Raw genomic sequence first — 15724 nt, 5'->3', positions numbered from 1 at the left:
GCAACAAACTCGTGCTGCAGAGGCTGCAGATTGCTTCATAGTGTGGTGCTTGCGCCACCAGGGAGGCCCGGATCAATTTCTTTTGTGTTCAATATACTGACCATAAATGATGATATTTTTTTGGGTCAGATGTGATTGTGGATTTACCATTCTTCAATTTATAGTGATGAAAGTGAAGATGGATTGGATGACAATAATCCTTTATTGCCCCAGTCTGGGGATCCCTTAATACAAGTCAAGGAAGAGCCTCCAAATTCACTGCTTGGTGAAACTTCTGGAGCAAGCAGTTCTGGAATGTTAAACACATATGCACTGAATGGGGTTCTGCAGTCAGGTCAGTGTGATGCGGGACCCCTTTGGACTCTTGGTTCTCTTGGGGAGGTCATTCTTTCTTTCTTTCTTTTTTTTTTTAATTCTTTATGTTTCTTTATATAGAATCAAAATCTGACAAAGGGAATTTATATAACTTCTCTAAGTTGAAGAAAAGCAGAAAGTGGCTAAAGGTAAGAGATAAAGCAGAATGTTTATAATTCAAATAACCTACTGAAATTACAAATAGGAAGGAAAGTTATTGACTCATTTTGGCACATTGGCAGAGATTTTTTATTGATAGCAGTTTTTTTATTCTGGATGTGGTTTTCTGAATTCTGTAGAGAAAAATGTAGAAAACTCAGTGAAATTCATTTTAACACACATTTTTGAGTATAAAACACTGGGGAATAAGGGAGTACAAAATTTATCATATCAGATCCCTGCCCTCACTGGCTCACATTGTTATCAGAATTATTGATCATCTGTCCCTGTCTATTTCATTCATTCACAAATGTTACTTGAGCGCATCCTGTCTGCTGGATACTATTGTAGAATGACAGGGTTCCTACCCTGTGGCGCTTCCATTGTAATGGAAGAAGACAATAATTAAGCCTGTAAACAAATGAACAAGAGTGTCTTCAACTGATTTCTGAATGATCAGAGAGAATGTGTGAGTTTAAGATAAGATCATTTCAGTCAGAGGGAACAGCTGTGTAAGTCCTCCCTGCAGGGAGAGAGAAGGTTGGTTTGACTATAGCAGGATTGAGAGGTGAGTAGAAGGTGAGGTTAGAGAGCCTGATTCCATGGCCCTTGTACACCGTGTTTAGGAATTTGTATTTTGCTGGTGTTAACAGTAGTAAACCTTTGGAGTGTTTGTAAATGGGAGTTGTATAATATTGCTTATGTTCTTAAAAACTTTACTGCATTTGCCAAGTTAAGAATAGCATTTCTTCTTTTGAAGCTCTTTCTCTATTTCCTGCTTTTCTTGTGAAGCCCTCTAAATAATTTAAAGGTGCTCTTCTTTTATGGCTAGTCCTTTTAGAAATTTATATGTAATAGAACTGATTTGTTTCTTATTAATGAGGCTTTACACTGTTGGAATGCAGAAATCTTTATGTTTAGCCATCATGTCTTTAAAAATTGAGATATAACTCATATGTCATAAAATCTAGCATTTTAAAGCTTATAATTTGTAATTTTTAGTATATTCATAAAGGTTGTGCAGCCATCACCTCTAATTCCAGAACATTTTCATCTCTCCAAAAAGAAACTCTGTATGTATTAGCAGTCATTCCCTTTTCTCTACTTTCCCTAACCTCTGGCAACCACTAGCCTGTTTTTTATCTCTCTGGCTTTGCTTATTCTGGACATTTCATTTAAATGGAATCATACAATCTGTGGCTTTTTGTGTCTGGTTCTTTCACTTAGTATGTTTTCAAAGTTCATTTATGTTTTGGCACATATCAACAGTTCATTCCTTTTTATGGCTGAATAATATTTCATTTCCAATGGATTTTGTTTATCCATTCATCAGTTAATGGATTTTGAGTTCCTCATTTATTAGCCATCACAGCTTGCTTTCTATATTCCTTTATATTAGTTTTTTTGTTTTGTTTCCTTTTTTTTCCTTGATATTTAGAATATTTTATGTATAATGTAAGTACTTAATGAAATCTAGCTTTGTTGCTGTTTATAGCATTTCTCATGTTTTAGGTACTCTTTAATTCATGCCCACTGGGTTTAATTGGCATCCTATTCTTGTTTGGTAAATTAGTGACAGTATAAGGGAAAATGGAATGAATGTCCTTCAACTGTTTTTGTCATTGTTTTGGGATCTGGAAAATTTGCTTGGATTACAAAAGGAATCGCTTCATAACTAAGGTTCCATTTCTATTTCCTCCCTTTTTCAGAACATTCTACTAAGTGATGAGTCCAGTGAGGCAGATTCTCAGAGTGAAGACAATGATGAAGAGGAGGAGGAAGAGGAGGAGGAAGAAGAAGAAGAACTCAATCTGAGTAGAGAAGAACTTCATAACATGTTGCGGCTGCACAAGTATAAGAAACTTCACCAGAATAAGTATAGTAAAGACAAGGAGGTAAGGCTTGCAAAAGAAATCTCATTTTGAGTATTTACCCCTCTGGTTTTATATTCATTGAAGATGCATCTTTTATATTGAGATGGTGGTGGTAGTGGTTTAATGACAACACTCTGCAAATATAATTCATATAACCAAAAAATCCAGCATTTTAAAGTTCACAGTTCAGTAGTTTTTAGTATATTCAGTGGAGTTTGTGTGATTATCATACCTCAAATTCCAACACATTTCATCACCTGGAAGAACCCCCGACCCCTGGCTGTTGCCCCTCATTTTCTCCTTTCCCTTCAGCTTCAGGCAGCCATAAGTATCCCATTTGTCTCTTAAATGTGTCTTTTCTAGACATTTTCTACAGATGAAACAGCGTGTTATCGTTTATGCCTGTTCTCTCACTTAGCGTAATTTTTTCAAGGTTTACTCATGTTGTAGAATATAGTAATACTTAATTCCTTTCATTGCCAAGTAGCTTTCTATTGTGTGGACATACCACTTGTTATGAATTAATTGAACTTTTACCACTTTTTAAGATTTATTTATGCAAGAATGGGTATATAGGCCACAGGCACGGGAGGGTGAGAGAATTCACCAGAGAAAGAGTGGGCAGCAGAACAGGCAGACTGACTGAGGGGAGCAGTGGGCGAGTCAGGAGAGGTCTGGCACCATGTGGGTAACTTCCTGGCTGGGGATCGAACTCTGTGCTGCAGTGGCTACAGATAGCTTCATAGGTTGTGCCTTAACTCCTTGCATCACCAGGGAGGCCCTGGGATGGGTTTTTAGGTAGCCAAGCAGGGTGATGGTTATGTGAATGGTGTTACCAAGTCTTCTGATTTTTCTCAGAAGTGTAGCATTTTGTACATAATGAGCTTTAGCATGTTTGAAGACCTAAAAATCTTCAGCTATTACTTAGGGTCAAAGTTACTTCAGAAAGCTTTGAGTAATATGCTGAAAGTTGTAAATCTTTGGAAGTGATAAGTAGTACGATATCTAAAGAGCTCCTGTCCAAAAGTACAGTGTAAAGACAGACTTGATGGTTCTTTTAATTGAAGTAAATATACATGTGGGAAAGTTCACAGATTGTATGCATACAGTTTTATGCATACTCATTTAATTTTTATCTTTGACAGAGGACCTTGTAAATAGTTCTCTATGTCACTTTTCTAGCCTACTTTCAGCTTTTGGATAACTTGTCATTTGTTATTTTCATTGGACAATAATCCAGGAAGAGATTCAACAGTGGACTACCTAATTTTAATTTATACTTGTACTTATCCACGAGTAATAAGTGATACAAAATATAAGAATTATGAGTCAATTTATTGAAATGTTTGAAAGAACTAACTATTCCTTGGACAGAAAGACTAGAAAGATTATTCATATGTTAGAATTCTGGCAGCATAAGCACTCTCTACAATCTCAGTCTGTTAATAGGAGATGAAGAGTAAAAAAACATGAAAGATTGAAGAATTGGAATTTGTTTTTTTTTTTTTTTTTTAATAGAGGCATGTTTTATTTATTTATTTATTTGTTTGTTTGTTTTGTTTATACATGCACTGGGTACAGTCAGAAGTGCGGGAGGGTGAGAGAATTCACCAGAGCCAGAGCGGGGAGCAGAGCAGGCAGAAGGACCGAAGTACACTGCTGAGGGGAGCAGCGGGCGGCAGGAGAGGTCTGCGCGCCATGTGGGACCCTCCTCTGGTGGCTGGGGAGCAGCCGGGGATCGAACCCGCGCTGCAGAGGCCGCGGGTAGCTTTGCAACCCAGCGCTCAACCGCTGCGCCACCGGGGAGGCCCGAAGAATTGGAATTTGAAGGATTAGATAATTGGGATGGCTGGTGAATACTAGAACCAAATATAAGACAAAAGACAGAATAATGGGCATCAGAAACCTTGTGAATCTGAGGACCTGTTGATAATAGAAATATGGTTTATTTCTTGTTGATAAATTCCAAGGTGAGACTTTTCTGAAATGGATTGCATCTCTCAGATACATTAGGATTAAGTAAATGTTCTGATGGACGCATGGAAAGTTTTCTTTCCTTAAATTGTTCCAGCAACTTGCCATGTGAATAACCAATGAACCCATTTTGTTTTGTTTTTATTTTTATTTGTTGTTTTTTGTTTTTATGAACCCATTTTGTTTTGAAGTTAAGGAAATAATTCACTGTGCTGTACTAAATCTTACTGGTTTCTTTGTGAGAAGAATACCATATTTCAGAGCTATAGTTTTCTCTGACTCAGCTTCCTATAGTAAACATGATTTGAAGGTTGTACACAGAAAGCAGACATGCTGTTCTGAGCATCAATGTTTTGGCCTGCTTCAGTTGCAGCAGTATCAATACTACAGTGCAGGCCTGCTTTCTACATACGACCCTTTCTATGAGCAACAGCGGCACCTTCTTGGACCCAAAAAAAAGAAATTCAAAGAGGAAAAGAAACTTAAAGGTGAGTATATTGACTTGCTTTCCATATTTATTCATTCTTAGTTTAGTGTTGTTTGGGTATGCTGGTACATTTGAACTTTGCATATAATCCATGTAGTGAAAATTTGCTTTATCTGAAAAATGTTTGTGTCTCACTTATCTCACTATTATTAACTTTAGTTCGTATTTGATTTATGGTCTTTTGTAGTATCAGAAGGACATAAAAACTACAAATTCCTGGCCAAAGCTTTAAACTAATTAGTTTATTCTCTTTTTTTACCTTCTACATATTTTGCAAAAGTTGATTATGCATCGGGAAATATGGAGTAACCCGAAGTGTTTGGAATAAGTTGTAATTGTTGCTGTATTTGGTGATTTAAAATAGATCACCTCCTGATGATCTGTAGTGTTTCTTTGCATGTTTGCCAGGAAATGTCTTTTCCTCTCTTATGGAGCTCTAAGCAGCTGGAAATCAGAAAGGAAGTAGGAAGGGAAAGTTTTAAACTATCTCTACAAGGCTGGTTTTATTCCTGTGAAGGTCTGAACTCCACTCTTAAAAAGATGCTTTTTGGGCTTCTTTTTTCTACAACCTCTCTGTGTATCTCCGTGTTTTCTCATTTCCACACCCTCCCCTTCAACTTAGGTATTTGTTCCATATATGAATTTCTCTTTACAGGTCTTAGTGTCATATCACTTAAGACATTGTTTCCTTCTCTGTTAATTCTGTTGTCTTCCTTTTGACAATACTTGGGCCCATTATAACATTATAAGCCTCCTTTCCGATTGTTGAGTTCAATATTAATTTTTCTTAGGTTTTATTCTATATTTCTCCTTCATGTATCTAGAAAGGATATCTAGTGTTCTTTTCCATGGTAGTGAGAGCTCTCTTTAGGGATTTTTGTGGACTACCCTTACGTAGAATGAGGAAAGAGCCTTGAATTAAAGTGATTAGGTCATTTTATGTCAGTTTCCTTTGGAAGGGAAGAAATTGCCTTACAAATTTCGTGAGATTCTGTTTCCTTTTCAGCCAAGTTGAAAAAAGTGAAGAAGAAAAGACGACGGGATGAAGAACTATCCTCTGAAGAATCCCCTCGTCGCCACCACCACCAGACCAAAGTTTTTGCCAAGTTCTCTCATGATGCACCTCCTCCTGGCAACAAGAAGAAGCACTTGTCCATTGAGCAGCTGAATGCTCGTCGCAGGAAAGTATGGCTCAGCATTGTGAAAAAGGAACTACCAAAGGTGAGTTGAGTGTCTCCAGTATAGGAGATGGCAAGAATGTTTTTTCTTCCTGCCCTTTAAAGAGGAGCTATGAGAACTAGATACCCTCTCGTAGTTCAGGAAGGAAACTGATCATTTAGAATTAAGATAATGCTGAACAGTCCTCTCTCTGGTTAACTATTTTTCTAGAATTTGATCAAAATTAATTGTTGTGTGCCACTTGGCCAAAAAAATAGAAGGAAACCTTTTGAGAAGGAACACTGTTTTATGTATAGCTATAGAGATTTGACAATAAATTCATATGTAATAATAGAGGAATTAAGAGGTGAAGATGTGTTTCTTAGTGAGTGTGTAAACACTGGATATATTGAATAATCACAGACATTACAAGAAAATGTGAGTGATTTACGCAAAGATGTATAAGCATTTTTTTGTTCTTTTAGTGTGTTTGGTTTTGATACCATTGCATTTTTCTTTCAATTTTAAAAGCTTTAGGGAATAGTACAAGGAATGTCCACATGCCCTTATTCAGATTCACCAGTTATTTGCATTACCCAGTTAATTGCCCTTTATAAATTGAGCCTAATCCGTAGTAGAAACATGAAAAGGAGCAGCTCTCCTGCATGCCTGTGGCTATACAGGTGCCTCTCTTTTTCTTTCTCCTTTTCTTAGTAAACTTGTCCCTTTAAGATAGAAAAGAAAAAAAAAAAACAAAACATGAAAAGAATATTTTATGAATTTAGAAAAATTGATAACTAAAGTCCTTGTAAAAAAAAGTCACTATGCAAGAATTGCTAGGTAAACATTGGAAAAGTTCCACCAAACATAAAAATATACTACAAAATCGCTACAATTAAAATGGTGTGGTGCTTGTACATGACTGGGGAAATAGACCAATAGAATAGATTAGTGGACTTCTAATAAAGATGCTGGGACAACTGGATAGCCATTTGGAAAAAGGTAAAATTAGATCTATATCTCACTCATATAGTCTAAGTAGATTAGAGATAATATGAAAACTGGAAGAAAACATGATTACATTCGTATTTAAATTTTGTATATGGAAAGAATCTCAAGCTGTGATATCCATACGCAATAAAAGAAAATGTTAATGAATTTGACTATATAAAAATAAATTTTTACATGACAGAAGACAACTAACAACCTGGGAGAAATTATTTATATTGTATACCACATTCAGAGGGCTGTTATCACTAATATATAAAGAATTCTTACAAAATGAGTGAGAGAGGACTACAACTTCAATAGATAAATGGGAAAAAATATGAAAAGACACTTCATTAAAAAAGATATGAAAATGATCCTCAAGCATATTAAAATGGTTTAAAAATCCTCGTAAATGGATTAGTGACAAGAATTTAAATGGTGCTTAGACATCATTTGCCACTTATCACATTGGCAAAAAGTAAGAGAACACATTATGGTAATTTTAGACAGTGGATTATTAGACTGCTATTAAGAAGGAAGAATGAAGATGCTCTCTCTGAACTGATAGAGAAAAATCCCTTGGACATTCTATTGAGTGGAAAAAGTAAAATACAAGTTTCTATAGTATATTACCCTTCATGTAAGAAAAAAGGGAATTTAAGAAAAATTAAAATACCTTTTAATACAAAAGAGATGCAAGAAGGATAAAGCAGAAATTCTAATTGATTCTCTTTAAGGAGCCAGTGGAAAAGAGAAGGGAAGGAATAAGAACAGGATAGCAGGGATAAGGAGGAAGTCTTTGTATATATTATTTTGTGAAGGGCTGACTTTAGAACCATAATGTTTAACCTACTCCTGACATACCCCCAAATAAACCAAACAGTTAAAACCAACCATTGTGTGGGTGGAGAGGGAGATTGGGGTATGAGTGGGCAAAGTGGAGTAAAAACAAGAACGAATGAACTTAGCTGTTAGAAATGACTAACATAGTTGAAGTTACTGGAAATAGGGAAAAGTAACTTATCTAAGTGAGGATAACAGTCTTTTGATTGAATATGTAATGCTAAAGACCAAAAGAACTGTATATATATGCCATGATTGGCATTGTAAAATTGTTTTCACAGGGGAATGAGTTAGCAACTTTGAAATTATGTGTATGCTGAGATTGAACAAATTAGTAAATGTATTGTAGATGAGAGTCAATTTCTGAAAGAAGTTATAAGGAAAACGGGAAGCTAAAATAAAACGTGAAGTTTGATTGGAATCAGAGGTATTCAGTGTAAACTTACAGGTTTTTTGTTTTGTTTTGTTTTTGTTTTTACATACAGATAGCTAAGAACAGAAATAGTTGGGCGTGTTTACCGGGATTAATATGCATATATGTTTTTTCCTGGCTTGGCTTGCTAAGAAGGCCTAGAAGCCGTGACACCTAGTAACAATGCCTAGCAACAATGAGGCTACCTCACACCCAGCTGTTGATTTCTAAATGCTTTTTATTTTCTATTAAAGAGAGCCAGAACTCCTTGGAGAAGTAGTTTATTCCAGAACTCAGCAGGAAAATATGACATGAATCTTAAACATCTTGTGGTGTCAGAAAGTAAGGCAGTGAGTGACAAAACAATGAGGGGGAACTTGTAAAAGATCACAGGAACCAATCTGAAGAAGCTCTTCGTGGCCAAAGTTAGACTAATTGAACAACAAAATAAATAATGAAAATACTGGATTTTTACCCATAAAATAAAAGAAATATTTGAGTCCATACTGTCATAAGTAAATGATTGAATAATAAATAAGTGCTGTAGAGGAGCAGCTCTTGTAGAATTCCAATTAGTATAGAAGGAAATAAAGAATCATCATTATGCAGATACCCCAGTAGTAATTGTTGCTGACTGGACATTTAATGAATGTAAAAAATTAGAGGCAGGCCTCCCTGGTGGCACATGGGGGTAAGCACCACACGATGAAGCAATCCACAGCTTCTTCAGCACAAGTTCAATCCCCAGCCAGCCAGGGAGAAACTACATGGCGAAGCAGACCTCACCTCTCTTGCCCATTGCTCCCCTCAGCAGTGTATTTCGGTCAGTCTGCCTGTTCTGTTCCCCACTCTGTCTCTGGTGAATCTTTTCACCCCCCACATCTCTGGCCTGTACCCCACCTTTTGTATGCATAAATAAATAAATCTTTAAAAAAAATTAGAAGGCGAAGATAGGAGGAAAACAGAATTTTCATAGACTCAGACATCTATCCCAGCATGCATATTAACATATAGGGAAATATAGTGACTATAGTGGTGAAATCTGGTAGAAGGCGCTTAACCAAATGATCAAACTAAATATCACTAGTAATGTAAACTTTGACATCATGAACTGCTTGATGTAATCTCTGAAAAGAATGCATCATTATAGTGACATTATTGTTATTGCCAAAATATATAATGTCTTTCAAATCATGAGAAAGTGCAGAAAACACAAGATTGGGGACATTCTACAGAATAACTGCTTTAGTACTTTCCGAAAGTGTCAAGCACATGGTAGAGAAAGACTGAGGAAATTTTAATTGTAGGGAGAGGCTAAGGAGAAAAGCAACTCTGTGCAATGTGGATTCCTGTATTGAATCCTAGAATAGTTACAAGATATTAATGAAAAAATTGTTGACATTCAAATAACACTGGTAGTTTAGTTAATATTTTGCCAATGTTAATTTCCTTTCTTAATAATTGTACTGTGGTTATATAAGATTCTAAAATTAGTGAAATCGGGGAGGGAGGTAAGGGAACTCAGTACTATTTTTTGCAACTTTTCTGTAAGTCTAAAATTAGTTCAAAACAAAGTTTTTAAAAAACATATGGCAAGAATAATGCAAGGAACTGCCATGTATCCTTTACTCGTATTTACCAATTGTTTGTTTTATTTGCTTTTGTTATATAAATGCATACTTTTTTCCTCACCCATTTTGAGGGTTAGTTTGAGACTTTGTGAGTTTGATACTTCTAATAATTCAGTGTGTATTTCCTATGAGAAAGGACATCCTCTGTACCTAACCAAAGTGCAGCTATAAAAATTATCTGAACAACGATGTAAGAAAATAACTAAATAAATTTAGAGGAAAAAAAAGTAAAAATTATCTGATCAACCGCTGCACCACCGGGGAGGCCCAGATGATGCCCTTTCTTTTTTCTTTTTCTTTTTTTTTTAAAAGATTTTTATTTATTTATTTATTTGTTTGTTTGTTTGTTTGTTTATTTATTTATTTATGCAAGCACTGGGTACAGTCAGAAGCATGGGAGGGTGAGAGAATCCGCCAGAGCGGGGAGCAGAGCAGGCAGAAGGACCAAAGTACACTGCTGAGGGGAGCAGCGGGTGAGACAGGAGATGTCTGCTGCACCATGTGGGTTATTTTCCTGGCCAGGGATCAAACTCTGTGCTGCAGTGGCTGCAGATAGCTTCATAGTGTTGAGGGTAGCTTCATTGTGCTGAGACTGTTAACACTTTGCGCCAGCAGGGAGGCTCCTGTTGTGTTTTTTAAGCAGAAGTGGAAGACATGATGAGCAGCTTAAGATAGGGTTGTGGACTGCTCAGTCATCTTGTGTTACGAAATCTGACTCAGTCCTTTGTTGAAGATGAGGGTTAAATGATGGCAGAAATTGAGTAATAATAATAGCAGGCTAAAGGTAAGACAGGGAACTGAGGCAAGAATCACAAACTGCAAGACTAGTTTACTTTTCTCCTAAATTCCTTGATCTGGGTGGCCTGTTACTGCAGCTTCTTTGTGGATTAGCCCTTGAAAGCACTGTTTTAATCGGTGTGAAATCAGGGGTAGAGTAGGTTGTTCAATTTTCCTAGTCCACTTCTAGCTTCAGATGTAACTTAAACTCCTCCCAAAGTGTACAGAACACTGTTTAAGGCAGCCATAGCATTAGCTGGTTCTTAATGCTACTTGAGTAGCTTTTCTGTGGCTCTAACATGGTATATATCTCTCAGTGACTTTTAGAAATAATGTATCTTAATATAGGTGGCTTGACTTTTATTTTCTAACCCATCAGGGGTTGAATAAAACTGTTTTTCTGTACAATCTTGTTTTAAAAAGGAATTCTAAATACTGTTTTTAAATATTTTAGGCCAACAAACAGAAAGCTTCAGCTCGTAACCTGTTTCTCACCAATAGCCGAAAGGTAAAATTGTAGTTTTATATTTTCCATTTTGTTTTGCAAAACTATGTTCTTTGGATCCATTTTTGCTGTTTTTGTCTTGTGATAGTGAATCTAATAGTACCTAATGAATCTAACAGTACTGGAATAACTAATAGTTTCTTATTTGTTATTCAGAAACTAGCAGTTTCTAAATGTTCTGTATATATAAACATAAAATGTCCTTTAGGCTTCTGGTATTTTAAATTATTATTTTTTTTTTTTTAGATAAAACTATACCTGCTCTAATTCCTTGAACAGATCACAGACTGCCTGTTTCTTGTCAGAAATGGTGATATTAATACCTTCCCTTAGAGAGAAATAGTACAACTTCCTTTGAGAGTTGTGAGGGTCAGATGAAATAACATTAGTAATTGTGTTTCCCTGGGCTAGTAGTTACTCATCCTCAGTTTCCTCATCCAAAAAATGAGGTTGATAATAATACTATGTTCATAGTGGCTTGGGGAATAATAATTTAATGTATATTAAGCCTAGCATACAGTGAGCATTTTCATCTTCTAAGATATCTATAGATTTCTCATCCCTGATAGTAACTCACATTTCTGGGATTGGGTCACAGTACTGTCCAAGGACAGTATGACATGTGGTCATAGGAGGAACACTGTGTACACCGAGCAGATTGGTGAATGTTGTGTCTGGAGCCAGGGAGAACTGACCTGGTGCTGAGTCCTCCTGGTTGTGCTAAAACTTGTCATCTGCAGCTTGCTCACCAGTGCATGAAGGAGGTACGCCGAGCTGCCTTGCAGGCCCAGAAGAACTGTAAAGAGACCTTGCCTCGTGCCCGCCGCCTCACCAAGGAGATGCTTCTGTACTGGAAAAAGTATGAGAAGGTTGAGAAGGAGCACCGCAAACGAGCAGAGAAAGAAGCTTTGGAGCAGCGGAAGTTAGATGAGGAAATGCGGGAGGTAGGGCAAAAGCATAAAATTTAAAGACTTACTGGTTGAGCCATATTAAGAGATGGGTTTGCATTTTATAGATTGTAAGTCTAACCAAGGAAATTGTCCCAGGAAAAGCTTTAATGATAAAACTTTGAGAGTAGTGATTTTAGTTCAGGAGCCAATTCTGTTTTTATTCTTTTAGTGACGCCATTTCCCTGGCCCCTTCACCTCTCTTCTTCTGTGTTCATTTCCTCTGTTCTATGCAACTTTATTCTTCTGTTTATTTCTGGTGGGTGGATTGATTAAAAAAAAGAACGAAAGTAAAACAGTTTACAGCTTATCCTGGCTTGGTTCCAGGTGTAGGCTGCAGTTTTGATATATTGGAAATCGGGGCTTCCAAATATAGGGCCAGATAGAAGGACAATGGACAACTAGCCCAGTGTTCTGAGACCCACTTCCCCACCTCCTTTGCTGTTTTAACTTGCAACCGGTATTCTTGCTGAGCCTGAGGTTCAGCAGATGTCACCTGTGTATGTTGTTCAGTATTCAGGAAGCAAGGAGAGCGATTGAGAAAATGAAATGATTCTGTTGCTTTATTAAGCCAGTTGGGATGTTTGGAAGGAAAGTTGAAGTTTAGATAAAGAAGGGATTCAAAAGATTGGATTTCTTTGAGGTGTAGGAATACTATCAGAGCCAAGCTTTGGAACCTCTTCTCAGCTCTTAATCTTACCTCTTATGATACATTAGAGGATGAAAATGGATTTTGCCTAGTCTCTTTTAAGTCCCTGGGTAACTTGTATCTTTGCATACGACATAAACATGTATTATTGAACTAGTAAATATTTGCTGCTATTGGAATACTTAGTCACTGAGTTTAGAGGCATTTAAGAGAGTCAGAGATCTTGAAGTTTTGTAAACAGATTGGGTTATGATTTAAGTTTCTGAGACTTCTCTCAACTATAGGTTTTCCCTGCTACCGAAAGTAGACTCTGTCTGTTTGGTAGATTATGTTTTGGGTCTGGGAATGATTTAACTTTTAATTAAATGAAAAAAAAAAAACTGAGTGTTTCCAAACCCAGAATGTAACTACCAAATTATACCAGATAGGAACTATCCACTTTTGGATAGCAGGAGAAACCTGTTGAATAGCTAATTGATGGAAATTTCACCCATGGTTATGTTGATTTATTTGTCTTTTTTCCCTGACCTTTTGAAATAATGCATTTGATTGATTTTTTTAATTCCTTTAATTTACTTTGTTCATTTAATTGTGTAGTGTTTAGCTTTTTTAAGGTGAAAGGGGATAGTACTCTTTTTTGTTTCAATTTAGAAAGATTTTTCCCAGCAGTGCTTTAGCTTTAGAAAGTGAACATCCATATCCTCTATGAAAAAATACCTCAATTTTCTCTTAAACTCTCTTTTTTTTCTATTTTGTATCTGCTCAATCGCTGTGAGACCTTAAAGAGAAAGGATAGTTTTTATGTTGCATACTTGGGGATTTTTGTTGTTTCTTGGTCAGGTTCCTTATCTCATTGTTGCTTTCTTTCAGGGAAGTGGATCAAGGATAAATCAAATATACTTTATAAAATTTTATTGTAAAATGGTTTACCCTAAAAAATTAATTTAATATTTAAAGCATATGCTGTATTCCAAATAATTTTGTGTTTGACTTATTTTACACATTATTTATCTTGAAATGTGGTTTTATTTATTAACATGATGATTTTCCTTGCCAGATTATTTCAGAGGGAGTCTTTTAAAAGTTGTATTATTTTTTATTAAGGTAATGGTGGTTCTGCAACACTGTCTATGATTTAGGGGGTATTGGGTCACACCTCTTCAGATGTATGTTACCATAATGATGTGGGTTTTTGGAGTTTGGAGTGCGTGGTCTTTGGGTTCACTCTGGAAAAGGTTTCACCAGAGCTCCCGTTTCAGCAGCACTCGGCAAGTTTCTTCACGAGACAGAGACATTAGTTATATTTAAAGGGGAGATTTATTAGGGAAAGGGACAGAAGTGTAAAAGATACTTGCGTAGACACAAGTGGGCAGGAAGAGCTGCCCGGAAAGGGACAGGTTTGTTGAGAGAGGCCTGCATGGTTGCAGGCGGGCGGCCTTGAGGAGAGCAGCCTCCGCTGAGGGAGGTCAGTGAGGAGAAGTCATGGCAGGTACAGGTCACGGCAGGCAGGAAGCTGCTGCCCTGCAGAGGAGAGAGTTGGTGAAAGAAAGCACCTGCACATGCGTAGTCACAGGTGGGCGGATGGACTGCTGCCCCGTGCCAGTGCAGAGACTGCACTGATAATAGTCTTCTTCTCTTTGGGAGGGGCTCATTCCTTTGTGGAGTGGCCTGTGTTTTGCTGATTTTGGGTAACAAGGAGAATTGAAAAGGGAATGGAGGATTCCGGGATAGGCCCAGTCTCTATATCTTTACACTCAGGTCTGTGCTCCGGACACTCCCTACAGTATCTGATACCTACTTGGGCCTTATGCCTTGTGATAAGGCACTAGTCCTAAGGATCTTGATTTCTATAGCTGGGTTAATGGTCACGTTCCTCCCCTCTACCCCTACCTCCTTGCGTGAGTCAGGTTTTAGTCTTGTGATGACTCCTTTAGGTTTTCTGGTTTTTCCTCCATCAATAGCATATCACAGCCACCATCAAGGCCTCAGTAATTCTCCACTATAGACCATTGGCCCCCCTCCATCCTTTTCTCTAAGAGGCACTTCGAATTTAGCTTTCTCACACAGCACACAAAAAAGGTGTGTGTGTAGTTGGTCTGTGTTCATGTTTTGTAGCTGTCTGTATTACAGATGTACTATAGGCTGTTTTGAGGAGTGTTTTCTTCCTTTGATTGGTATCATACTCTCATACACCTCCTTCATTGATTTTCAGAATAACTTATAGCTTCCAGTCACCTATTTTGACTTCGGGAGATAGTTTAAAAAGAGTTTTTGATATGTTTACATTTTTTAAAAATAGTAAAGCTACATACATGTGTGTTTTGCCTAGGTTATGAAATAAAATATATTGTTTTAATTTAATTGGTATCTCAGTGCCAACTATAGAAAAGTGATAAATAAGTACATTAGAAGCCTAATAGAGAAAAGATTTCATCATGTAGAGTAAAGAAAACATAAGTTTTAATTAGAATGTAAATGAAGGTTATTCCTTGCTTTTAGTACCACTGACTTGATTAAAGTAGTTCATTAGCAATTTTTGCCTTTCTGAAGGTAAAGCATTTGTAAAAGAATCATATACAAACTAGGTGGAGATTTAGTGAATTCTGTTGCCCTGTCTCTGAATGTGATTAATAATTTTACTCAGTTTTCATTTTTGACTCTTTTTTTCCTTCTTTAGGCCAAGAGGCAACAGCGAAAACTCAACTTTTTAATCACCCAGACAGAGTTGTATGCCCATTTTATGAGTCGCAAACGAGACATGGGTCATGATGGAATTCAGGAAGAAATTCTAAGGAAACTGGAAGATAGTTCTACCCAGAGACAAATTGACATTGGTGGAGGGGTGGTAGTTAACATCACACAGGAGGATTATGGTAAGTCCTGAATCAAAAATTAGAGGAAGTAAATACCCTTCATGTTTTCATATCTGTGGCTGTACACATTACTAATTCTTGCAGGTTTTGT

At 36.8% G+C, this 15724-nt stretch overlaps 1 protein-coding gene across 1 annotated transcript in view; it reads left to right on the top strand.

Moving 5' to 3' along the window:
* INO80 (INO80 complex ATPase subunit) overlaps positions 1 to 15724 on the top strand; it is a 117781-nt gene that overhangs the window by 24723 nt on the left and 77334 nt on the right. Inside the window, exons 3-10 of the mRNA XM_037502237.2 lie at positions 165 to 334; positions 436 to 503; positions 2223 to 2408; positions 4729 to 4849; positions 5855 to 6069; positions 11114 to 11167; positions 11905 to 12108; positions 15438 to 15633. Coding sequence (XP_037358134.1) covers positions 165 to 334; positions 436 to 503; positions 2223 to 2408; positions 4729 to 4849; positions 5855 to 6069; positions 11114 to 11167; positions 11905 to 12108; positions 15438 to 15633 — 1214 coding nt within the window. The remainder of the gene's footprint in view (positions 1 to 164; positions 335 to 435; positions 504 to 2222; positions 2409 to 4728; positions 4850 to 5854; positions 6070 to 11113; positions 11168 to 11904; positions 12109 to 15437; positions 15634 to 15724) is intronic.

Source organism: Talpa occidentalis, unplaced genomic scaffold, assembly GCF_014898055.3.
Source record: "Talpa occidentalis isolate TD23 unplaced genomic scaffold, MPIMG_talOcc4v2.1 talOcc4.11, whole genome shotgun sequence".
Lineage (NCBI taxonomy): Eukaryota > Metazoa > Chordata > Mammalia > Eulipotyphla > Talpidae > Talpa > Talpa occidentalis.
This window is presented reverse-complemented; position numbering and strand designations above follow the sequence as displayed.